The 26,378-nt window shown below is 46.4% G+C and overlaps 1 protein-coding gene across 3 annotated transcripts in view; it reads left to right on the top strand.

Moving 5' to 3' along the window:
- Nucleotides 1-26,378, top strand: part of CYRIA (CYFIP related Rac1 interactor A) — a 92,533-nt gene that overhangs the window by 55,117 nt on the left and 11,038 nt on the right. For all 3 annotated transcript variants that reach the window (XM_036262328.1, XM_036262327.1, XM_036262329.1), the window contains exons 3-5: nt 12,771-12,850; nt 24,286-24,407; nt 25,650-25,755. In XM_036262328.1, the coding sequence (XP_036118221.1) occupies nt 12,781-12,850; nt 24,286-24,407; nt 25,650-25,755 (298 nt within the window). In that variant the 5' untranslated portion in view covers nt 12,771-12,780. The remainder of the gene's footprint in view (nt 1-12,770; nt 12,851-24,285; nt 24,408-25,649; nt 25,756-26,378) is intronic.

Here is a 26,378-nt window from a genome sequence, read left to right as displayed (position 1 = left end):
CATTGTTCCTGAAAACTACTCTCGAAGAAGCAGGATTAACCTGTGTGACTCACATGGAAGCTCAGACTCCAGGGAGGTTCAGTGAACACTGTCAAACACATTGACGAGGATGACCAGCTAGTAAGTGGCTGAGCTGGGATTCAAACCCAAGTTCGTGTTCTTGGCGCTACACTGACCATCAGGAGCAAGGTCACAGCTCCGTCGAGAGGTTCAGTGGTGCGGCCTTTCTTTCATCTCTGGGGACCACAACTTGGCAGAGACTTTCTGCCGGTCGTCTCTCCCCTCCCCCCCGAGCCTGTCCTGGGGGTCGGGCAGTTCCGATGCCAAGTGACACGGCGCATGTAGGCGCTGCCCAGGCCAACGCAAACACAGGGTACAGCAAAGGAGAACCCCTTGAAAAGGTCCGAGAGATGAGACCTCGGAGATCAAGGCACATTTCTGCTCCAGACACGCTGCAGCGGAAGCAGATTGATGACCAGTAGGCGCGTGTTGGGTTCCTTGGGCAGTTCACAGGTCAGAGGACAATGCCCACCCTGTGGAGACAGGTGGAGAGAGGGAAGGCAGGCATCCGCTCCAGCTGGCCAGGGGCGGGCACTCTGCTCTCTGCCATTTCTCTGCCTCCGCCGGGTGAGGGCAGTGGGCTCCATCTGGGACGGGGAGAGCTGAGGCTTGAGAGGACTAGTCCAAGGCCCTGTAGCTAAGCCATGTTACAGCTTCCATGTGAGCCAGGCTTTCCAGACCCGAAGCTCATGTCTGCTGCAGTGTGGTCCTCAAAAAGGGAAAGAAGAGGCTCCAAGTCCGCTTATCACCCAAGTATCCAGCGTGCAGTTCCGGGGATGGCCAGCAGAGGGGACCACGCTCCAGGGTTTCTCCAGCCCAGGCCCGAAGCCATATTGAATGAGCAAATGTCTGCAGCAGACTGTGAGCTCTAAATGTCTCCTTGGCAGGAAATCCGCGAGGAGCACTGCGGGGTTGTGCAAACAGCCTTACAATGTCCGCTTGTGTGTGTGCACTGGGCTTCGCCCGCGTCGCCCACAATGCTCTGGTTTTTTGGATAATGGGGCTCTGTGGACCCATATGCCTGGTCATGCAAAGGGAGTGACCTGCGTTTGTCATAAATGGGGTCTTGTATGATTGATAGCCTTGTGAGTGAGCCCGCAGCAGCCCTTCAGCATGGGCTTCACCGAGGCGGTGGTGGGAGCAAGGGCTTTCTCCCGGCCCCAAAGCAGCAGCGGAATTCATTGCCACAGGGCAACGTGTCTGCATTGTGGCCGCAAGTTTTTACCTGCAAGACAGGGTGCCATAAACCAGCTGACTGCATGCCCGATGCAACACTACGCGCCTTCGGTGTGTTACCTTATATACGCAATAACAATACCGCAAAGGAAGGATTGAGATTTGCATTTTACAGAGGAAGAGAACGCAAAAGAATAGACTTACCCAAGGTCTCCTCAGCTCGCGCTGTTTCTGCCAAGTGACTCGTGTTCCCTTTCAGTGTGGTCTGTGATCCACCCACTGGGAAGTGCCTTTCTCCTCCTGCCCAGTGTCGGTGATCTGAACATAGATGAGTAATTTCCTCCTGGAATTATACGCAGAGGTAGGTGGGTCTGTGCCTGTGTGCACAGTCTTCTCTTTCTGAGAAGACTGATTTCATCAGATTATCAACGTCTTCTGTGATCATGCAACAACAGAACACATACCCCAGAGTATTCCTGTGTGGGGGAATACTTGTGTTCTCTTACCTGCTCCCCTTGTCAGTGACGCGCTCGCTCCGTGTGGCTGCAGCTGCCGTCCCCTCGCTGTCCCAGTGCCATGACTACCAGTCTGACAGTTCCCAGCCGTCTCAGGGGCCTGCGTGACGAGGGTTGTGGCGGACCTGTGCTTGGCGCTGCGGGAGGAGTGGTGCAAATGGGCGATATTCCGAAGAGGAAGAAGACGTCGTCTTTGAAAGAATTCACAGCAAGGAAGTTTGTTCACTCAATCTGCGGGGTGGGTAGGAGGTTTCTGGGAGGAAATGCTGTTTGAGCTGGACCTCGAAAGACAGCCGGGCCTTCCGAAGGCAGAGGAGAAGGCAAAGGCCAACCAAACGGGAGCGCGAGCCGGAAAGAGAAGCCAGAACGAGAGAGGCTGGAGCCCTTGCGCTGCCCGCGTTCTGCGCGACCATGGGTCAGACCGCAGGACCTACGAGAGCGTCAGGGCAGGTCGTGTGGCCCGAGCACCTCCCACACACTGTCCCGTCTTCATCTGGCAGCCAGCGTGGAAGGCGTTTGTGCTAAGCACACCGTCTGCCGCCAGCAGCGTCCACGGGCCCCGCCACCAGCCTGTCTGGAGAGCCGCCCTCAGCCTGGGCGGATGGCTCGGCCAGCTTCCTCGCCCAGCTTCCGTCGATGGCCCTCACCACGGGCCTGGGGTTCCAGCCAGGGAAGCCATTGCCAAATGTTCGTCTGCTTTGCCGTGAAGAGTGCTGGGAATCAAAGCGACTGCTCCTTTCGGAAACTGGAAACAAAGACAGAAGCTCTCCTGCTTCGGAGAGCATCTCGAGGGCGGCTTTGGGCTCTCGGGCATCTTTGATGCTGAAGACGGAAGGGAGCCTGCCAGCCTCCCTTGGAGTCAGATCCTTCAGTTTAGTGTGCGAACCGGTTTCTGTTGGTGTTTTTATCATTTTTTACATGCCACACCCCACAGAAGAAATTTGACCTGCGAAGTTATGCCCCTAATGCTTTGACCATCCATTCCCAAGCCCTCTTTGGTACACAGGTGGGCCCCAGTTTAAGAGGCCTCAGCCTCTGCAAACTAGACGTTCAAATCAAATCCATCCACAGCACTGGGGAGGGTGGGGTTCCTTGGGGGGTTTTCACTTCCCAGAAGGACTCCCTCCAATAGCACCCTGCCTCCCTTGCCTTGACCTGTTGGGTTGTGTTTCACTACCTGACAGCGAACTATGGGCACAGGGGCGCTTCAGGCACAAATGTGTGATACAGCTGCCAGGAATGGAAGGCAGGCAGAGACCAGGGGAAAGTCTTCCTCCCCCCTCCCTCCCTCCCTCCCTTTCTTTCTTTCTTCCTTCCTTCCTTCCTTCTTCCTTTCTCCCTCCCTTCCTTCCTTTCTTTTTTCTTTTTAGGTTATAGTGTAAGATGACAGCAATGCAAGAGATTTAGTTCTCCAGCACCCACCCCACACGTGACATTTATGGGATGAGCTCAGAGACGGGTGCGTGATCGGAGGCACTGAGTGTATCTGGTGTCGGGTGGGTGGGAGGCAGGAGAGAGGTGAGGGTAGTGGCCGAGGCCGGGGAAGAGCCTGAGGCAGACCTGAGGGCGCAATGTGGAATAGTAAGCAGATCTGGCTTGGTCAGAGTGGATCTGTGGTTGCCGGAGAGGCAGAAATCTCAGATGACACCCCAGTTTCTGGCTCATATACTTAGATGGAGGGTGATGCTTTGCATTAAAGGAGGCAGGAGGAGGACATTTGGGAAGGGGCAGAAGTTGAGGGTATTAAGCCCCCCTCCCCAAATTGCTAGCTTGCAGGAAATTCACTTCGCTATATGGGCCCGGAGTTGAGGGAGGAAGTCCAGTTTGGAGTGAGAGGTTGAGGAGTTCCCTGCATGTGGGTGGAAACCGGAGTCCAGAGGGTCTCACCTGGATGGTGAGAAAAGGTGCAAAGAAAGACTATCAGAGACCGACATTTAAAGGTCGATGGAGCCCTGGCCGGTTTGGCTCAGCGGTTGGAGCGTCGGCCTGCGGTACAGAGAGACCCGGGTTTGGTTCCCGCTAAGGGCACGTACCTCGGTTGCAGTTTGTCCCCGGCCCTGGTTGGTCGTGCGGGTGGCAGCCACTCGATGTGTCCCTTCACATCGATGTTTCTCTCTCTCTCTCTTCCTCTCTCTCCCTCCCGCTCTATCTGAACAAAAAATGGAAAAATGTCCTCGGGTGAGGATAAAAAAAAAAAAAAAGGTCGATGGACTCTCATTGATGTTTCTCTCTCTCTCTTTCTCTCCCTCTCACTTCCTCTCTGTCTGAATCAATAAAGGAAAAAAAGAATTTTTAATAAAAAAAAATTTTAAAGTCCAAGTGGTGTAGCTCAGTGGTTGAGCCGTGACCCTGCATCAAGAGGTCGCCAGTTCGATTCCCGGTCAGGGCACATGCCCTGGTTTTTGGCCCGATCCCCAGTGGGGGGCGTGCAGGAGGCGGCCAGTCGATGTTCTCTCATCGATGTTTCTATCTCTCTCTCTCCCTCTCCCTTCCTCTCTCTCTGAAATCAATAAAAGAAAAAGAATTGTTTTAGTAAAAAATAAAGGTCGGATGGAGGAAGTGGAAGCTTCCGAGGGACAGTCAGAGGGATGAGAGAGGATGGAGAAGACAGAGGCTCCAGGTCTCGGAAGCAGGGTCCGACCAGGGGTGCACGGGGCCGCCTCCCTGGCTCACGCGCTGCGGAGGGGCTGGCTCCCGCTCATTTAAATACCTGGGAGGAATTCCGGACAAAGGAGGTTTGTGATCCAGAAGACCTGACAGCCTGTTTAATCTAAATCCCCGGTGGACAGAGCAGCCCGAACCAGGCAACTTCTCAGTGTTTCCTTTCACTTTCCAGACTGAAGTGGGGCCGCACAAGAGAGCTGACATAAATAACTTGCCCAACGTCACTCAGGAAGCAAAGGCATTTCCAAGACCAGCACTTAGGTGCCTGGGGCTGCCGGCTCTGCAAAGGGTCTTTTTCCCTTTGAAATTAGGCAGGACCGGCCTGGGTGGGCTGCGTCCGCCCGCGCTCCCGGCTAAGGGACAGGCTTACCAAGCAGCCTCCTCGTTCCTGCGTCCTTAATTTCACACGAACAGATTCACTGCCGGCTCCCCAGCGGTGGGCTGGCCCGGACGCAGCCCCCGCCTGACCGTGTCCATGCTCACCAGCATTTGAGATGGAGGGGCCACTGACTTCCACTCCCTAAAAAAGAACCTAATTTTGCCCTAATTTCTGGGAGACTTTTGCTGTGATAATATTGATGCTTATGGGGGAAATTCGTTGCAATGAGGTAATAATAGTCTATTTTAGAAAACCGAACTCAGATATCGACAGGGCTCTTTCCAACCTGCCCTTAATTGCTCTGCTCCATACTGGTCTCAGTATTATTATTATTATTATTATTATTATTGGGAATTCCCATGGACTGCCTTACAACTGGCCTCCAGCCGCGTGTGATCCCGGGGCACGCCAAGCCCCTTCGAGGGACACCGTGGTCTTAATGATCGATGAGAATATTCAAGGCATTTTTCCTTTGGAGTGCCATTACTTGTAGTGTCAAAACGTTTTGAAAACACATTTTAGCCATTAACTCATTTTTATTGTCAGATGAAAGTGCTTAATAGACTCACTCTACTTCAGTGTTACTCCTTCATCTCGGAATGAAATCATCTGTTGGATTCTTGACAACACATTGGGGACGGAGCAGAAAACCTTCAGTTCATCGCGGCAACGGCAGATGGGCAGGGACTTTCAGGCCGGCCCCGCCAGCGAGCCCAGACCCCCCGAATGCTTGAGCTGAGCTCTTTCCTCACGTTGGTATATTTTTTTCCCCTCTAGAAAAGCAGGTGCTTAATAGCGCTTGAGAAATGATGCCTGTAGTTGAAAAGTATGTTTTTTAAAGTGACCCATTTGGTGTCCGATATATTATAGGCTCGTGGCTAACTGGTTCTGCTTATAATTCAAAACAGTGAAGTGGTGTGAAAGTTGTGAAAGGGGTTCATGGTAACCGGGGGCGTGTCTTCGAGCCCTGGGAATCCCGGCACATAAGGCTGCACCGGGGACACTGCGATGCATCGTGGGGGGCAAGCCAGAGGGGTTGCTTCCTTTGCAGGGTGGTGTGGGGGCGTCGGCAAGCCTCTGGGGTCCGTGGCAGCAGCTACCATCCTGGCTGCCATCACGATTTCTCCAGCTCTGAACCTTGTTGGTCAGGTTGAAAGGTAGATTGTGTTAATAGCCCTCCTAAAATCGCATCCAGCCCCAGCAGCATTCCTACGCCAGGACGGGCCTGGTGCCCTCATTCTGCAGGGCACCGGCGCAGTTAGGAGGTCAGACTCGCGGTCAAACTAGGAAAGGCAGGCGGTACCAGCAGGGTGCAGCTGGGACCCTGGCCTGAGACAGGCACCAGCTCCTCTGGTGCTCTGCTCCCGAGCCCGGGCAAGTCACCGCCTGTGTTAGCAGCTCCTAGACTTTTGAATTTCATAAAGCAGGAAAATGTCAAATAAACTTTGAGGATTGAGGATGCAACTGCCTCCTCCACTCCGTAACAAAATCGCTGCAACATAAAAGCGTTTGAGTAACTTTGGCTTTCTGTAAAGGCTGGCTGACTCAGCCTCTGTTTTGCTCATTTTGCCATGAACCACTGGGCACGTGTTGAAGATCCCTTCTCAGCGCCGTGTGCCCGCCCCATGCTGAGTGCTGGGCTTACGGTGTGTGCCCGGAGCGCTGCCCAAGAGCTTCCATTCTGAGAGGGTGGAAGCGTGTGATTGTGGTCCACACTGTGCCAGGAGGAACACAGCGCGCTAGGGGGCCGAGGGGCACAGAGCCCGTCCCAGGGGCTGGGTTTTGTTTTAGTTGAGGTGGAGTCGGGGTTCCTTCTGAAGACCCTGCTCTCTATACTCACACCCGAAAAGGAATTTGGAGAGGCAGCTGCCAAGTGCCCGGGCTCAGAGGTCAGACGGAACTGGATTCCAGGCCCAGCTTGGCCACTTGTGGGCTTGAGCAAGTTTCTAAATCTCCAAGATGATCCCTTTATCTCTGAAATTGAGATATGAAGAGTTCCTAGCTCAAAGGATCATTGAGAACGTTAAAATAACATACAGAGGAAAGTTCTCTCTGCTATGGCCTGCAGATCATGGAGAAATGCTAGCTGCCGTTATAATGGTGAACGAAGGAGCAACATGTGCAAAGGCCCTGAGTCCGTGAAGAGCGGGGCTCCTTCAGGGCAGTGCAGGGGAGGCTTGGGTGCGGGCGCAGGGGCATGGAGGGAGAGAGCGGACAGGAGGCGAGCAGAGGCCAGAGGCCAGGTTTTCTGTGCCCAGTGCATGCATTTGGCTCCATTCTATCCTGCAGACACTCGGGAGCCACGGAAGCATATGATGCCGGGAAGTAACATAATCATACCCGTGTTTCAAAGATGGCTCTGCCCCAGAATGGCAGTGAGCGGGAGGGAGACAAGACTGGAGTGAGAATATCAATCTGGGGGCTGTTTCCAGGACACAGGCGAGTTCTCCGGGTGTCTGAATTGGGATAATCCAGGCAGGGATGCAGAGGAGTCCACCCCATTCCCAAAGCACCACGGGATGTCCTTTTAGGAAGCTGTTCGTGTCCTGGGAAGACCCTCAGCATGAAGCAGAGACTCGAATGGCCGCAATACGGGGCGTCTGATATTTTTATGTCTTAAAAAATGGAGTTGATGTCCCACTGATTTTTTGTGTTAGGGGACAGACCATAAGATTGACATCCCCACTCTGGTCCTTCCTTTGGCCTAATGGATGGTGGGTTCTTGCGCAAGTGCCTTTGCTACAGTAAGAATTTTTAAAAGTTGATCCCATTTCTGTGTAGCATGAACTCCGGGATGTGGGATTATAGTGGAATTACAATCAGGGAGTTCAGAATCTGTCTTAGGGCTCCGGGAAGGACACTTTCTATACCTGCCCCACGAGTTGTGATCTGTGAAATGGGTTCAATAGTACCTTCCTACCTTGGGCACATACTCAGGTGAGGACAAATGTGGCCTGACAGGCCTTTGGCAAAGATGTGATGTTCCATAAACACGTCATTTTCATAACCATGAGTGGTCTGTGGTTTATATGATGACTCTGTTGCCAAAAAACATTTGGATCAACCAGGACTTCTTAATCCCCCAAACACTGAGTTATGAACAGAGACTCTGAATCTTTGTTTTCTTAAAGTCTTTGCACCAGGGATGCGAACCATTGTGGATCCTGGGAGGCGGGGGCTCAATCAAAGGCTAACAAAGCCATATCTTCTGATAGAGGTATTGCCTATTTATTATCCTAGATCCTAAGAAAAATATTAGAAAAATAAAACCCTGTAGGGCTGTTGTTTTATTTCGTTCTTTTTTCTCTCTCGCCTTCTGTGCTGTATTGACAGAAGGTGGTATTGGCATAGGAATGCTCCATTCAAATAGTCTTAGTTGCAGAAAATTCTTTTTAATGCTGTTCTCTATTCACGAAAACCGGGTGTTGAAATTCTAGTGTGTGCAGGCAAAGACCAGACTCACAGTGTCCGCGCGGGGACCTGGGTCCTACATTACGTCCTGTTTATAGAAAACAGACCCATTTCCTCAAAACTATGGTCAGCTCTTTTCAACACAAGCCTTGGTTGATGGTATTTGGTTTTATGTTGGGAATACAACTAATGCTATTATTCAATTTCTTTCTCCCAAACAAAGACAGAGTTCAAAATAGAAAGGAAAAAACTGTGTGTGGGGGCACACGTGTGTGCGTGTGTGTGAACTTTAATTCTCTCCTCTTTTTTGGAACGGGAAATATTCACAGAGAACTATTTCTTTAAGAGAGTAGTTGTTTTCCACTGAGGGGCCTTACAGCCAACTCCCTTGGAAGTGGTTTTGAGATCAGAGCCAAGAAAGTAGTCATAGAAAACACCATGTGCACATCCCAAATTGTCCCCCCGGGGGATGAGTGCTGTCCTTGGCAGGGACCTGTGGGCCATCTTTACGGGCTGTTAGCCCTCCTACGGGGACCAGAGAAACGCCCTCTTTCCAGACTCCCTGGAAAATAATGTGAAGGGACCCGTTTCAAAATGATCTTGCGGTAAGTGAACCTTGAGGAATAAGCCTTCTGTTTTTGGAAGACGTATCGAGTCGCCCAACTTGTATCTTTCATTTCCTTCTCAGTCCTACTCCTCCCAGCTGGAAGGCTTCTCTGCGCCCGTCCAGATTCCCAGCGTCTTCCAGGCCTGGGTGGCAGCTCACTTCTTCTCTAAGCCAACTTCTGTACGTGGTTTCCTCCTTCCCTGCGTTCCTAAGGAAGCGTGTCCCTCCCTGTGCGGGCCATCGAGCAGAGCTAGTGTGGAGCAGGCCACGTGGAGTCTAATAGACACTGCAGACTTTCTCCCCGGAGAAATGAGCATGTACATGCGATAATATGATACCCTGTGTGCACTTTCCACAGACCATGGACTCTCAGGTCCCCACACAGGGGCCTTCTAAGGGTCTGGGGCACCAGGTCTCCTCCTGTGTGGAAAAGAACATAGACCTTGGGTTTCCAGACTCTCAAAGTCAAATGTGACTCTATCCTTTATTCTCTTGTCATCTTCAGAAATATGCTTAACCATCTGAACCTCTTTTCCTTCCAATAAATGTGAAGATAATGATAGCTACCTGAAGGGTAGTATTTGCAGAACCTTCATGAGTACGTATCCAACTGGTCAGTCCTTCCCTGCCTCTTCACCTGGTAGCCAAGACCTCGGACTCTCCCTTGCTGTGCCGCAGCCAGACATTCCTCACAGGAGTGGATTCACGTGTCACAACACTTACATGCAGCATAGTAACTATGTCACTTTACAGTGACCTCCAGAGATGCCAAGGGAGGTGTGTGTGTGTGTAAAGTAAACCTAAACTTTGCTCTATCTACAACATACTCATGTTAAATAATAAGCATGCTCTACATATTATTGTTTGACCTCCTCTGTGTAAGTCTACTCTTACCCTGAGATTTCTCTTTTTCTCAGTAATCTCTTAGCCATGATCATCTTTTCCTCTTCTTTTCGTTTTGCTCATAAAAAGCTCTACTTCTGTGTTATCCATTTGTTGTATTTTCTGAATACCAAATCTTGAAAGAGTCCAGTTTTCCTCCTTTGCTTTGACCCTCGGCAGCTCAGGTAGGAACTGATAAGCTGTTTCCAGTGACTGCAAAGACCTTATGGCCTGGAGCCCTTGTAAGTCATGTGCTGCTTGTCTCTCAACCTTTATCTTCCTATTCTGTTATTTTTCTCTTCCCCCCCTTTCATTACATAAGTATGTGCATCCCAGTGGTGTGTAACTTCTCAGTCTTTTTTTGAGCAAGATAAAATATTAAAAGATAATCTTCGTATGAATTAGCTAAGCCATCTCACCGGCAGTGTGGTGCATAGCAGTGTGTTTTGCATGTGCTGAAGAGCGGTTTGAAAAGGTTAGAGTCTCTGTCGTAAGGAATATGTCTGGGGCTCAGTGGAAGTCCCATGGATGAGGGGTCTTTGCAAGTGGAGCCCAGGGTCCAATTAAAAACAACCATGATCTCTACTCAGTAACCATCTGTGTGATGGTAACTCACTTTGCACATCTTAAATTAGAATATACTTGCATGACTTCTTGTCCACCTTGGAGGGACACAGAATGAATCAACTCTTTTGCCTTGAAGGAGATGAAATGTTTCTGTACTTATTCAAGGAACTTGTGTTGAAAAGAATGTTTTCTAGGTTCATACACCTGGACTGGACCCCTAATGCTACATAACGTCCCCCAGCCATTGATGTCAAACATCTAGAATAGTGAGAGTTTCTTAACTGACCTTGGTGGATATAAAATACTTGCTCCAAAATATGTGACCATATCAGCCAACCAGCATAAATAACCTTTGAGCAGATGGAATTCTATAGCCAGCTCACCTTTGGGTGTATTTCCACGTGTGACCCTTTCAGTCTGTTACTAATTTTAAAGGCGTGACATTTTCCCACCTAGATTCTCTGACAGTAAAATCATGCACAGGACAGATTTTGAGGAGAATGCTAAATCCACTCAGCCCTCTTGGGACACATTCATAGCACAAAAGGAGGGAAACTAAGAACATTTAACTTGCATTAAGGCATAGTATCTGGAAGGTGGGCTGCTTCTATCTCGTTGGATCATCTCCCGACAGGCAGTGCCTCCAGGGCTAGACTGGAACTGTTGGTTAGGTCGGAAGCAGATTCTTTCCTGGAAGAAGATTCTTTGGGGAGAGAAACATGGTGTTTGCCTCCCGTATTGTGTGTGTGTGTATGTGTGTGTGTGCCCAAGTATTTATATATTTCATTTATATATTTCATGGGCGGGTGCTCAGAAATAACCTGTCCAGCCGCCTGCCCAACACATAGCTCATGTTCACCATATTTTAAAGGGTTGATATAGCATATTTCTACTGAAGCATCACCGGTGAGCAGAAGTTCACTATTTCACAAGACAAATAATTTAATATTCAGACAACTCTAATGGTTAGAAGTTGTTTCATGACCTTGACTAAAGATCTTCCTCATGATTCCCTCTTCCCTGGAGCTGCATACAATGTGGACAGTCTGTCTTTCGTAGGACAGTCCTCAATAATTGTTTGAAGGCTGTTGTGATCATGAGGATGACGATGGTGGTGGTGCTTGTTGTCATCATCAATAGGAACAGCACATAATGTTTCTTGAGCAGTTCCTACAAGTGCTGTGCTAAGCATTTGATATTTAATCCTCACGACTTGATGAAACAGTACATTTCGCCACTTGTTTTACAGGTGAGATGACGGAGGTGTAGAGAGTGAAGTAGCTTGCCCTGGATGACGGAGCTAGCAGGGAACAGCTAGGGTCGAAAGGAGGCCTCCCGAAATTGTCTCTTTTCTAGTTCGCGTCAGTGACTTAGGCCATGGATGGTAACTGCAAGTGTATGAGTGTCTTCTCAGGGGAGGATTATGGAGACTACACCTCCTGCACCCACGGGAGCTGTTTGTTTTATATTTTCATGCACAAAGTCATCTTTCAGTGTGTTCTTCTCACCACATGTTTCTTATAGTGGCATTAAAAGAAAAAATTCCTGTATCAGCATAAATACTATCAGAAGCCACGTGCCTAGAAAATTGCAGTCCTGTAGTTGCTTCTCTTTTAAAGCCCAGTATTTTTTCAACTTGATCCTTTGCAAGCCGAGGTGTCTGAGTGAAGAATCAGCCTTGCCAAAACAGCCCCACATCGCACTGTGAGTTCATAAAGATGTGCTGAATGAATGAAGGGGTGGCTTCCCGAAGAAGGTAGTTTAATGTCTAAGAGCTGAGAGCAGTAGAAATTTTGCTATCTACTTAAATAATAATAATAATGACATTCGCTTATTCTTTTTTTTTTTTTTTAGGTTGAGATTGCAGATATAGAACACATTTGTATTTTTCTGTGGGTTTGATTCATTTCTGCAAATGCCTGAGGCTGCAATTCCATTGAGAATCACTTTGGGATAGCATACCTTTTCATTTTTATATTTCACAAAGTACTCAGTCTTGTTACCCCTGAAATGTCAAGTTATGAAATGCTCTGACTTGCCTGGAAAGATGTCGTGCTTCTGCGACACGTGGCTTCTTCCTACAGAGGCTAAAATGGGTCCTTGGGGTTGTGCATCTGTATTGTCGAAACCCTTTCTTAGGAATTTAAAGAAATTTACCTTTCTGGACAGATATTTTAATAATGCCCACTCTGTTGTGCCTGTCCATGGACATGGTATATTCCCACATCAATGGAACAGAAACAAAGCAAAGCTGAAATATTAACTGTGAGGTGAAGGGGGAAAAGAAACACTTTGTAGAATGTACCTAAACTCTGCCTGCTATGACGGAAACATCTGACTCTTTTCATGGAAATAGTGAAAGTTACTACCCATCTCCCAGTATGAAGATGTTTTTTATAGGGTGTTAAGATATAGTGGTATTTATGCAAGTTCGACAAGTGCAGTCAATGCTTCAGAAGTGTATTTTTCATGCTGCTAATGACAGTCGGCTCTGTGTTGCTTTTCCTAGGTTTGCTGGCATGGGAAACCTGCTCAAGGTCCTGACCAGGGAAATTGAAAACTACCCACATTTTTTTCTGGATTTTGAAAGTAAGTTTTTAAAAATTACAAGATAATGATAAAAACTTGCCATTTTAAAACTTGCTGATAGGGAAATTATAACATGAAAATTTTATACGACATTGAATCATTCAATGTCACTATGCATTCTTTCCGCGTCTTCAAAGATCATTTTTCTTCCTTCTTTTTCTGTTAAAAAAACAACAACTGAAACTAAATGGAACACCTTTTTAAATATGTTCATGGTTATTTTTATGTTAGAAGCAATCGGCTTTTGTAGGCTTAGCATAAATCATGAGCATGTATTTTTTCTAATAATTTTTGTGAATTTGTGTCATATTCCCGAGAAAAATAGTATACATAGTAATTTCCACAGATTAATGTAAAGCAAATTATCACCGGGCATGAAAGAAATAAGGCTTATAGGTGATTTATTCTTTAGTCGGCCTATCTCTTCCTTATGTATTATTTCATAATACAACACTATTTCAGGATTTTGAGATACACTGCTTTTATCTGAAAGGTTATGTTTCTTTTATCATAAACTCTAAATATTTTCCTAAGATAAAATGGCTTATGAATCATGACTAAATAAACACAGAGATTCTTCCTTATCTTGTTTATTTTCTTGATTGAAAATATTTACAAGTGAGTGACACATTCATGTTTAATTGACGAAGCTCATGTTTCCCCCTTTTCTCCTGTGGTCCTCCTCTTTTTTTGAATTACAATTCTGTAACAGTGGTCGCCGTCACTGGTAAGTGTCTTTTTTGCCAGTATTCACCATCTTTTGCAGACTTTAACCTGCTTTAAACTTTCCATTTTTAAAGTATTTTATCTATATTGAAAATAAGTAGAAACTCCCTTACGTATGGATTAAACTTCCTAACAGACATTTTCTAGATGAATGCTAGATTTCAAGGGGCAGTGAACCAACAGGTAAATTTAGATAGATCTTTTCACAATCTCTGCTGGTCTAAAATAGCTACTGGAAAATCAGGAAAAGAGATCCCAAAACTCATGTATTCTGAAAAAGATAATCTAGATTATATTCAATGAAAGACACCTCACCTCTGATTTAACTCATTTTGCTGCTGCTGTTGTTCTTGTTCTTGTTTGGTTGTGTTTGGCTGGGTTTGGCTGGGTTTGGTTGTGTTTGGTTGAGAACCCAACCAAACAGCTGAGAATCACTGCTGGAAAACTAGAAAGCAGACAAGATCTGAGCAGGAGGGAACTTAAGGTGAGTTTATGCTTAAAGGGGGGTTGATTAATTAGAGGATCCAGGAAAGAGGCTACATTGTAGAGAAAGAAAGATATCATACTAAATTGAGATTCTTCATGGCTGAATCTGGGTCCCACTCAGTTTTGTGACCCAGAACTTAGGTCATGTTGAACATGGAGCATTGATCACTGAATAAGACTTAGTGACAAATGCTGAACGTGAAGCAATGGAACAGAACAGGCTGGACCCAGGAGAACACAGCTGTTCAAGAAAAAGGGAGTGTAAATGGATTCAAATGCTGTGGCGTGGTCAGGAAGGACTGGCTTAGAATGGGATGATGAGTTGGGTCCTGAGCTGTCCCACTCCTGGTAGTCACTGGGAGAAAAGATTTAAGATTTATTTCTTCGAGTGCAGAGGCTGGGTTGCAAAGAGTTAAGGAGTAAGCAGTGGAGGGAGGAACGAAGGCTGAACAACATGTAGAAATAGCTTAAATGAATTTGGCACCTCCGCTTTGAGTGTTGAATATTCTTTTTGAAGTCAGTGATGGAATATAATTGAACCGGGTCAAATAGATATAATTAAGCTGGGTCAAAATATAATACAAAATTAGACACATCTGTCTTTAGGTTTCCACTTGTGTAGATCTGATTTAAATTCTTGTTTGACCTTTGCAGTGAGTTCTGCACTTCATGCTCACATTTCTGCACAACCACTTAACATCTCTTTCATTGTTGTTTTTCATTGTTTTTTCATCCCATGACATTTTTTTTTTTCTCTCTTTACTTGTTGTCATGTCTACATTTCCTCTTTGAAGGCTAGGAGACAGAGGGGAAATAAAATGCAACCTAATCTTTCATGATTGATGGTTTTGGGGGGACAGTGTAGGGAAAGATGTGTGCCTGAAGGTCTGCTGATAATTGTTCACTTGAATTCACCCGTCATGGCCCCCAAAGTGGGCAGCAAGCATTAGCCCTCCCGTGAAATCCTTCCAGTGATTCCCAGACTGAAATGATCATTAGAAACATGTGGCAAACCTTATTTTTGTATAGTTGTCTGTTCCTCACCCCAAAATACTGATTCAGTGGTCTAATCCTAAGAATCTGCTTTTGCCCACGTTCCGCAGGTGTTTTTGAAGGTCAGCCCGTTTGGGAACCACATTTCACAAATGCATCTAAGTGAGGCCCTAGCCCAGCCTCGTGTTTGGGACAGGACAGCTACCAAAGCGACCTTCCAAGGTTCAAGGTCCGGAGCTTCCGTCTCCAGAACTGGTCTCAGAGGGCCCCTCCTAGCTCCAATCTCCCTGTTTTCCCTTGCCCAACAGGAAGATCTTTCTTTTTCTTTTATATTAAGTGCATACTATATCATCTTTAAAACATTATGGCCTACTCAAAGCTTATAAATATATTCTACTATGTCTCCTTATGGAAGTTTTAAAATATTAAGCTTTACATTTAGCTCAATGACCAATACTGAAGTGATTTTTGTATATGTTTTGAGAGAGGCTATGGTTTATTTATTTATTTATGTGATATAAAATTGTTTTGGTTCAGATAGATTACTTTAATGCCCTTATCGGAAATTAGTTAACTGTGATGTGTGTGGGGATTCTTCTGGTCTTTCTATTCTCTCTCATTCCTCTATTGATCCTTTTCACCAATTAATACCAAAACAAAACAAATGATAAATTTTAAAGTGAGGAAGAATACGTCCTTCACCTTTGTTGTTCTTTTTCTAGATTATTTTGACTGTTTCCACTCTTTTATTTGTCTAAATGAATTTTATACTTAGCTTTCAATTTCTACAAAAAATTTTTTTTGCTGGATTATTGATTATAATTACATTTAATCTATACATTGGTTTGGTGAAAACTAGCATCTAAACAATATTGACTCTTCCATCTATGAAGATAGTATATCTTTTCATTTATTTAGATAGTCTTTAATTTTACTCAGCAGAGTTTTATAGTTTTTGAGATCCTGTATATCTTTTGTTGAACATACCCTGAAGCAGTTTATAATTTGCTTAGGGTTTGTATGGCATGTGTGCCCCATCCGATCTGTGCATTTATCTTGATACTGTGTTCTTGCAAACAACACATAGTTCACCTCCCTTTCATCCAAGCTGATACTGTTTACCTTGTAATTGGAGTGTTAATCTATTTGCATTTAATTATCGCATGTACATTTAATTAATGTTTGCATTTGAATCTATCTTGGTGCTGATTTCCGTTTGTCATATTTGCTCTTTATTTCTCTCTTAATGTTTTTATGCCTTTTGATTAAATCAAATAATTTTTTGTATTCTATTTTGTCTTTTCTGTTGACTTTTTAATTATGTCTCTTAGCGCTTACTTTAGATATTATAATATACGTCTTTAATTTATGGAAACCTAGCCTCAAAATATAGTCTTTACTTCATGAAAAATTTACAAACCTTCTCACAACGTAGTTCCAACCACCACCCTCTGTATGAGTGTTATATGTTTTACTTCGACATATGCTATGAACTCCTCATTGCAAGTTTTTTTATTTTAAACTCCAAGTACTCTTTTCTGCGCGCGCGCGTGTGTGTGTGTGTGTGTGTGTGTGTGTGTGTGTGATTTTAACAGATCTTTTATATTTACTTGTTCTGGTGTCTTCCATTCTGTCATACATAACCAGGTCTCTCTGGTTTTATTTCTCTATAGCCAAACAGAGTTTCCCTACGGAGAGGCTTTGGATGGCATCTTATGCTTATATCATGATGTGTCTTCTCTAGTGTCCAGCATAGGACTGAAGTGTAGGCTTAGGAACTTTGATTTTCTGACTGATGCTAATTCAGTAACTGCATCTCCTGCATTCTAGCATCAAGCAGGAACAACAAGGTGGAGGTTGGGCAGGGAGGCAGGAAGAAGGACATGGGGTGCGTACATGTAGGAAATACAAGAACATGACCTCTTCTGCAAAGAATATAATTTTATTGGAGAGAGGAGATACAAGTACCTCGTAGAAACAAGGACATAGGTAGCAGAGAAATCTATACTAGAACAGGGAGCCAGAAGAAACACAGGTTCCAGGTGGGGCTGAACACATGTTTCTTAGAAGATAGTAACTGAGAAATGATTTTCTTATATGACAAACTGCCCTGTATGAACATCATAGTGTTACCATTGTTAGCCAGCTATTAAGAGAGTAAGGGAAGTCAGAAATTGCTGAACATATTCATCTGGGAGGCAGAGGCCTCTTTGCGTCACCAGGAAGCTATAGCTGAACACCCCCACCTTCTTCCCTCCGGCACTGGATTGTGTATGTGGGAGCAGAGAGCAGGGGGAGATAGAACAGGTGCCATGAAGTAAAAATGGTGCAGGGGTAGGTGCTTGACCCTAGACACCTGTCAGGCTAACCTGGGAACGGGGTCGCTGGATCATCAGAAACCTGCAAAAGTTTGGAAAGTTGATGGGTTATTTTGAAAAAGCACCTGGTTCCTCCCAAGCCGGACAATACACAATCCCAGGTGAACAAAGAAGCTCCCCTTGTTTCTCTGTCTCGCGCTCATGACCCACACTTGCCCCGTTCATTCCTGTTCTCTCCCGCCTGGGCGCACAGGACCGCGGGAGCCTAGGGGCCCCCCGGAGCCCACGGAAGGCCTCTCAGGCCCCAGTGGGCTGTGGAGCAGAAACGCCTTTGCTTTGGCCGTGCTGAAGACACGCTGGACTTTGTCCACAGCTGGATGGAGAGAGATGGGACATTGGAAAGCCAGGAGGAGGCTCTTGGGATTTTGCATCACAGATAAACCATACCGCCTCAGTCTCCCGTGCCTGGATCCTCGAAATGCTTTTCTCATGACCCCATGGAAAAGTCTGTCTCGCACTGACAAAGAGGGGAACGTCCAGTCATGGTGGGGGTGAGGTTCCAAAAGAAAGCGAATGCTTCAAATCATTGTCCTCTCAGAAAGACTCTGGAGCCCTGGCCGGTTTGGCTCAGCGGTTGGAGCGTCGGCCTGCGGTCCAGAGAGACGCGGGTTTGGTTCCCACTAAGGGCACATCCCTCGGTTGCAGTTTGTCCCCGGCTTAGTTGGGTCGAGTGGGTGGCAGCCACTCGATGTGTCCCTTTCACGTCAACATTTCTCTCTCTCTCTCTCTCCTTCCCACTCTATCTGAACAAAAAATGGAAAAATTTCCTCGGGTGAGGATAAAAAAAGAAAAGAAAGACTGGATATTTTGACCTCTTAGGACTCTCGTCTGCTGCTCTTTAAAGCAAAGAGGGTGTCAGATTAGCTGACCATCTGGGATACTTTGGTTGACACCAAACCACTTCTTGCCACTGCTGAGCTCTTCTTTCATTGGTCGCACTTTGGTACCCTCACATCTGCTAAGGTTGTTCAGAGGACACCAGATAATCTTGGAGAGAAAGGGGGGAAATCCGATGTATTTTGGTTTTTGGTCACTTTGCAAATGAAAAGCAAAACAAAACAAAGAAACCCCAATAAAGCAAAACAGATTTAGGAAGCTATTTGTGAATGCCAGCACAGGCATTCATTCACAACGATTCCTCAGATTTCTAGTACTTTTGGTTTTTAAGTGCTTTTCATCTAGACCCACATCTTCATATGACCCTGCAGGACCATACAAGGAGGTGGCGGTGGGGGTGCTTATTAGGGGGCTCTTGTTAGCTTCCCTCTCTCCCAGTGATTAACCTGAGGCCCCAAGAGATTAAGTGGTTTGCCTGGGATCTAACAGTGAGTGGCAAATCTGGCAATGGGACCTGGGCTTCAGAAAACTTCATTCTTGGATTTTCCCCTTTCCCTGTAAAATCACAGGGATCCCCTTGCAAGTGAATGAAATAAACAGGCCTCCAAGCACCTCAGACTGCACCGATCCGCAGACCCTCATGGGCCGTTCCGTGGGGAAGGGCTCTGGGCTCTGGTGTGGAATGACGAATGTTCCTCTACAAATAAATATGTCAGCCCAGTCACACTTACATTTTCCAATGGACCTGTGCAATTTTATGTTGTTTCTGTAAGCAATTATAGTACGGAGCTATAAATCATTGCCCTTTCACATCCCAAATGTTAATAATAGATAGTTATTTATGTTTCCAGTTTACTCGGAAAGGAGAGGGCGGAGGAGTGAGGGGGTGGGTTGGGAAGAGGAGCCGTAGGTTTAATTTACGGCAAATCCTTTTCCCTGGACCTTCCTTGGTATTTACACAACTGGTGGCACGAAGAGACAGTGATGTCTCCTCTTGATGAAATGCCAGGGATTCCTCCAAGTCGATTGTGTCTTCTCCTCGTGTTATCTTTGGCTAACTTGTTTGATTCTCTGTCAGAGTTTCTATGGGTCCCACGTAGATTGTTAGGAGAAGGTATGTATGTGTGTTCCCGCTGCTTGTGAAGACAGGGTGATCCTTGCCTAATTTACCAAGATAAGAAGCCTTTGATGTGACAGCCCAGCTCTGGGCTGAGCCCTGCTGTCCCGCCCTTGGGCATGTTCACCTAAGATGTTCATTCCTGACAAACAAAACACACAGCCACCTTCCTCCCCGTCCCCTCTGTGGAATGCCAGGCATCCTGCTGTCAGTAAATAGCCTAGTCCTGACCCGGTGACACCAAGATGCTGATAGTCACTATGCACTGTCCCTGGCACACTGAGCTGAGGAAGGATAAATAGGTCCCCTGCAAATGCAAAGAACACCAGGTTAACTCTCCTAATTGCCGGGGGGATTTTTTCCATTAAAAATTTCAGGCACTTGGCATTCAGTGCGTTCTTGACAATGAATCCATGTATTCAAGGTCACAGAGCATATGATACGTCTCCACACTTTCCACAATAGCAAGTGCAGGACAGCAGCTTAAATCACCGCCTGGGCAATGGCCGGGATGGGCTGGTTCCAAGGCGCCTAGGGTATTGGTTTCTGAAATTGCCTGTGTAAATCACAGGGATTTTTAACAGCTTCATTGTTAGACGGGAGCAGCCCAGCTTTATGTAACCATTCTCCTCCGTTTCGATGAAATCATTGGTGATGATTAGAAGTTTAGAATGTGATTCTTAGAGAAACATCACCAAAGAATTCACTGCTGCAACAGAAAAAAAAAACAACTATTTCCGTCAGTAATATTATTGGTGGGCATTGTTAAATGTGTGGGCCTTTGACTAAAGGACTATCTTTGTGGTAAAATAGAAAAACAAAGCCTGAAATTCAGAGTTTGTGTTGACTCTGCAAATGCTTTGGGAGGTTGCTGATAGGTTAAATATAATAACCTTTTCCATCACTATTGCTTCAAGGTCTTTTCAAGATGTCTCTCCTTGACATCTGCAGACACAGTAAATTTTTAAAATATGGTTACCAATAGGGAGCATACCAAAAGTATAAACCCCCAAGCCTCTCAGGATTATTCCAGAAAGCAAAATGATAAGAGCCTTCAGATTGGGAGAGTACGCATAATTGCAGTTTTCCACTCAACAAATATCCTATTAGTGTGTTAACTACACTGAGAAGACATTGAGGCCATAAATAAATGATGGGTGATTTAAAACCACACATCTTAATTCAAGTGTGAACAGCTAATTTGATTTTAAGAAAATGCATATATCTTAATGGCCAAGTGCAAAATAAGAGCCATTTGAGGAGAAGAGACAGAAAGGAGCATCTAGAAGTAATAGGACTTTTTTCACTGCCTCCTAACACCCACATCCTCTGCCACCTGGCCAGTGGCCTCCCTTCTCCATTGATTCACGGCAGGTGTATTGAGTCTTCAGTCGGTCGAGTACACGGAGCACTGAGGACAAAAACCAACTTCGTCTCCACAGACCACAGAATTCAGACACGCAGGAAAATCAGCACGAAACATCGTATGGGAAATATATTTAAGTCATTCAGTCAACTAGTCATTCAGCAATTTTTATTTTTATTTATTTATTTTTGAGCATCTACCACGTGTCAGCCGCTTGCTAGGCCCTAGAGTTACGATGTCAAATGAACCAAGGCGGAGTCCTACGGTCTAACAGATCAGATTCTTATTAATCAGTCCTGATTGATCTTTTAGCTGGAGGATAAAAACAGGATGAATTGTAGACTTCTGCAGGGACATGGGCCTCTACCAATGTCACTTAGTCCTTTTACCATTTGAAAGGAGAAGCAGGCAGGTGGGAGCTTCCCCCCGCGAGCAGTCTTTACCTTGAAAACTGATGCCACGTGGGGTTTGGATCTGAGAATCTTACAAACCCAGAAGGCAGGGACCACACTGCTGGCACCAAGGACCTAGTTATTAGCTGGTGGAAGAGGTGACTCAGCTCCATCGCAGGGGAAGTAGTGGGAACTAGAGCATGCAATACCACCAACAAATTGTGGAGGAAAATGAGCCAACCCATTTCTAAGTCGGCATGTAAGAAGGAGGGGCGGATTGGATTTCTCCCTCCCACCGCTGCTCACCGGGCCGCAGGACACATTTCAAACAGGACGCTAGGCTCTCGGCCAAAAGAAACATTCTCCCAGAGACGGAGGCTGGGGACCGCGGTCCTGTTTCCCAGACCGTTTGGTGGCAGGGCACAGTGACTGCGGTGGGCGTTCTCCCCTCGGCCCTCCACCGGCCACCGCCCCGAGCCTTCTGCCCAGCGCTCCGTGCTCGCCTCAGCGTCCGCGTTGATGTGTATCAGAAAGGGTCCCTTCACCGGGGCGCAGAGAGGGTCTCGCTCATCTCTAGCCAGTACTACTTTTAGGCCCCTTGTCAGAAACTGCCTTATTTTGGAAGTACTTAAGACCTCTATTTTTAAAAACTGACTTAGACATCTTTCTCCTGTTGCGTTTCAGTAATCATCAAAAGGATGGATTTGGGGAGTTTGTTTTTCCAGCAGGTCCTCTTCCAGCCCACTCAGCTTGAATTCTGCTTTGTGGAACAATGATCAGGTGGTGGCTTGCCAAGGCAGAGCCAAGTGACCGCCAGGGTCCGGAGGCCTCATCCTCTGGTTTCCGAGTGCCCGCTCCGTTCACACCTGCTTTGTAATTATGTTCAAAAAGACGGACCCCTGAGAATCCTGGTCACAGACTCGATTGTTCATTTTCTCCTCTTCAGAGATATGTCTCTTTAAGAAAATTGTCTTTGTTTTGCCTGTGATGATCCCCCCCCCCCCATACATTCATCAAAAGGGGAAAGGGTTGGAGTGTTGGGATTTTTTTGTTTTCTGGGATCTTTGCTGAGCATTTTTGTCCTTTGCTCTCCATGTCAGCGCGGCCCTGGAACCTGTCCCCCCGAAATGCTTTCTCCGCTGTGGGCTCCTTGGCCTGTGAGGTTCGATGTTTCTGTCTTAAGACACCCTTGTCGCTTTGAGAAAAGTTTGGAAAAGCAGGAAACGATCAACGGTAAAGTGGTCAGTGTTGCGGATAACAATGTGCCTGAGCAAACTTGCCAAGTGCTTGTGGGAAAGCGTGAAAGGTCTCAAACGATAAAGGGGCGACGCGTTCTTTCCCGTTTCTGAGCCCACACCCGCCCTCTAACCTGGCCGGTCCCTGCTCTCTCCCAGCCGCCCCTGTTCTCAGCTGACCGTGGATACACCGCCCTCCCCTCCCTTCCCCGCTCAGTCCCGCCCCTTACACTGGGTGGATTCCGCTGCCCCGCCCCCACCCACTGCTCTCCGCTGAAGCCAAAGCCGGGGAGCATGTACCAGTCCTCCTCACTCCCTGGCTGAAGTCCCTCCCATTCCTAGGAGTGCAGTTTGCCAAGTGTCTGGATAATCTCCAGGGTCATTGTTTTTGTTTTTGTTTTTCTAAAAAGAATTACATCCTTTGTTTCCCAGATAACGCTACAAGTTTCTGGGGTCTTAGCAGGACCTGGTAGGTAAAGGTCTAAAAATCCCCAAGGCCATTACTGCCCAAGGGCCTGGCCTTAGGTTCGTGTAGGTCCGGCAGATGGGTACTTGGCAGGAGCAACCGCGTTGGCCGAACCCCTACTCCGGTACTCAGCCTTTCCAAGGCCCGGTCAGCGTGGTCAGGGCCTCGCTTAGGTATCGCCTGTCTTGTGAAATCTGCTCTATACCCCGAGTAATACTGTGAAGTGTTACATTTCGCAGATCAACCCTTTGTGCTTCCAACATGATTAATCAAAAGTGGGATTTGATCCAGGGTTAGACCAAGCGTAACTCTGTCCACCCCTTTTATTGATGAGGTCTTCGGGAAGAATTTCGTGCCTTAGGACTTAGATTTTTGAAAACAGAGTTTTGGGAACTGACATCTGTCTCTTTTCATTAGCGCCGCCTTTGTTTTAGATGGAGAGTCATGTTCTTACGAGCCCAGGCAAAGAATCCGTTTTACAGGTATCGGGGGGTGAGTGAAACCCAGTCTTGACCATCGCTGGGCTCTCACCCGCCAGCCTGCACACACGGCTTCTGGGGCCAGAGCACATGTTGGCTCCAGGGTTTAGTCAAGTGGAGATTCGCCGGGGAGCTAAGGGGATGATTCTGCGACTGTCAGAATACCTTCTTTCTTTATGTAAGCTATGTCAGCCGTTTTCATGGGTAACATTCACAGTCAAGACCAAAGGTGAACAGTACAGGTGTCTTTATTTCTTTTTCCTTTATTGATTTTAGAGAGAGGAAGAGAGAGAGAGATTGAGACATGGATGAGAGAGAACATCGATTGGCCGCCTCCTGCATGCCCCCCGCTGGGGATCAGGCCCACAACCTGGGTATGTGCCCTGACTGGGAATTGAACCGGCGACCTCTTGGTGCATGGGTCGATGCTCAACCACTGAGCCACACTGGCTGGGCAATACAGGCGTCTTGTTTCATGGGAATTCTCAGTGCTTTCTACATTGTACTGTGTTCTGGAAAGAATCCTCTCTCATAGCACTGAGGGATACTTACCTAATCTTGTACACTTATTTTTATATAGAGGGGGACTTTTTTCCCCATCTATACTCAGATTTCACAGATTTTTAATCAAAATGGAAAATAAGATAAAGTAGACTCAAAAAGACAATGCGTGTACCTTCTTACACATAGTGGGTGTGCAGACGCTGTGCTCACCAAGGAGAGGAGCACCCATGATGATTCCCACATGCTTGGTTTCATGTGTGCAGATAAACGGATGAGTATTCTGCACCGAGTCATGGACTGAAGTCGTGTTAACCTTTCCTTCCCAGTAGCTTATTATACTAAAGAGTAAATACCGAGCCCGCGGGAATAACGGGCAGTCTGGCAGGTAGGATCACGCTGCTCTTCTTCGCCGGCTGTTTGTAAACACAAGCCTCTGTCTCTGTTCCCTTCCGACAGATGCCCAGCCCACAGAGGGAGAGAGGGAGATATGGAACCAGATCAGTGCCGTCCTCCAAGACTCCGAGAGCATCCTCGCGGACCTGCAGGCGTACAAGGGCGCGGGGCCCGAGATCCGAGACGTATGCCAATGACAATACTGAGCTGACAGCACCCTCGGAGGAGAGGGGAACCACACCCCCCCCCCCCCACACACACAGCAAGATTAAGTAACAGACTAGCGTTTCCTAGTGTAGTAGGAAGAACAAGGATGATAATGTGTCCTTTTAAAAATGTATGAATGGCCCCTTTCATTCGGGGACATTAATCCGATGCACACTGCTGTAGACCATGTGAAACGTTAGCCATTCTCTTCTCAGACGTACACGTGATAGTGCAGGACTCCCGTTTAAACAATAATTTGTCAGTCTATTACTTCGTTTGAGGGGAACGTCCATATAAAGTCCAGGAACAACAGTTGAAATGTGAGTCACGGGGTCTGGGTTGACATGAACTTTCCAACATTTTGCAATAATTCGGGCAGCTTCCACCAGCAGCACAAACAACGGTCCTAAACTCGCTCCCTGGAAGGAGCCTGCAGGTCTGTCATTTGGAACTGACTTCGGCGATTTAAAATAAGTACATGCATGAAAAACATCACCCCCACTGAAGCAGAAGGGAATTGTCAGTGTGGCTTTTGAGGCTTCAAAATGCCTTAAAGGCAAGAAACTTCTCACCTTTCTTATTTGAAGTAATTAGTTTTGTGGAAGCATCCATGCATACACACATGTGTGCGCGCGCGCACATACACGCACACCCCTACTGTCACTGCCAAAATTGTTCTGGAAAAAAACACTGCTAACATCACAATTCTCCAGCTGCTGAAACCCAGACAAAACAGAATTTCTAAGAAAGTAACAGCCTGTTAAAAGGTTGTTTTTCTACTTAGGGGTTCACCATTAATTTACGTAATTTAGGTAACATCACAGACTGGCAGGATTGTAATACCTATTACAGAGAAAAGAAAAGATGTACAGAATTTCCATTCCGCAGTGAGCACCAGCTTTACCTTAGAAGGTGATGGAGAGGGTTGCTTCCAATTAGATGTGCATTTTTTACATCTAAGATGATAATAGAAACAAGTGAGTTGACACAGGATCTCATTGTAGGGTTCTTCGCATTACGTGCAAGTGCTAAAATCACCATTCTGACTGAGCGTCTTAGAGGACAGTCCTATGAACTGATGTTAATTTAGCAAGTACACATTAGCAAAGGACCTCAGAAATTGTGTTCTTTAAAATTTATATCCTCTCTCAATCTTAAGTCATTTTGATGTGGAGCTTATTGCTTCTTTCTAAACAGTTCTGTGATTTTTTTTTTCATAGGCAATTCAAAACCCCAATGACATCCAGCTTCAAGAAAAAGCTTGGAACGCAGTGTGTCCTCTGGTTGTGAGGCTAAAGAGGTTTTATGAGTTTTCCATAAGGCTAGGTGAGTTTGGGTCTATAGTTTTCATGTCCCACATGCGAAGTTCTATTGGGGTGTGGGTGAAAGTCACGGGAAGAGCTCAGTGCCTTAGGAAATGCCCACGTCTATCCGCGGTGTCTTACCACACACACACCTACCAGAGGTCGTTCATGGACAACGCCTGTCGTTTCCATGTCTTTCAATTCATCTCAGTGTCTCTTCTCCTGAATTTCTTGGCATGTGGGAGTGTCTCTACCGGTAGTCCCTTTGGTCTTATTCTCAGCTGAATCTGAGTCTTAACAGTTTCACTGTGGGCTGATCACATTTCTGGATGATAGAGAAGTTGGGAGATACAACTTCTTGACCTGCTAACCCAAGAAGAACTTAGTTGAGCGGAGTCATGTAATAAATGTAATACATTAAAATACAAGGAAAACAAACAAAGCCCTGTACAGGTGCAGGATGGCTTTGCAGAAGCAAGAGAAAAGTCAGGTCTGCTGGACAGGAGGCTCAGTGTGGCCGCCGGTCTGACGTGACTACTCCCCTCAACAGTAAAGAGGAGGCTTTATTAGCCAATTTATCTAGAACTTTTGCCACAAATGAATGCTACATTTTAAGAGAAAAACAGAGAAACTGAGAAGAAGAAT

Source organism: Molossus molossus, unplaced genomic scaffold, assembly GCF_014108415.1.
Source record: "Molossus molossus isolate mMolMol1 unplaced genomic scaffold, mMolMol1.p scaffold_m16_p_15, whole genome shotgun sequence".
Classification (NCBI taxonomy): Eukaryota; Metazoa; Chordata; class Mammalia; order Chiroptera; family Molossidae; genus Molossus; species Molossus molossus.
Note: the sequence above shows the minus strand (reverse complement) of the source record. Positions and strands in the feature narration are given on the sequence as shown.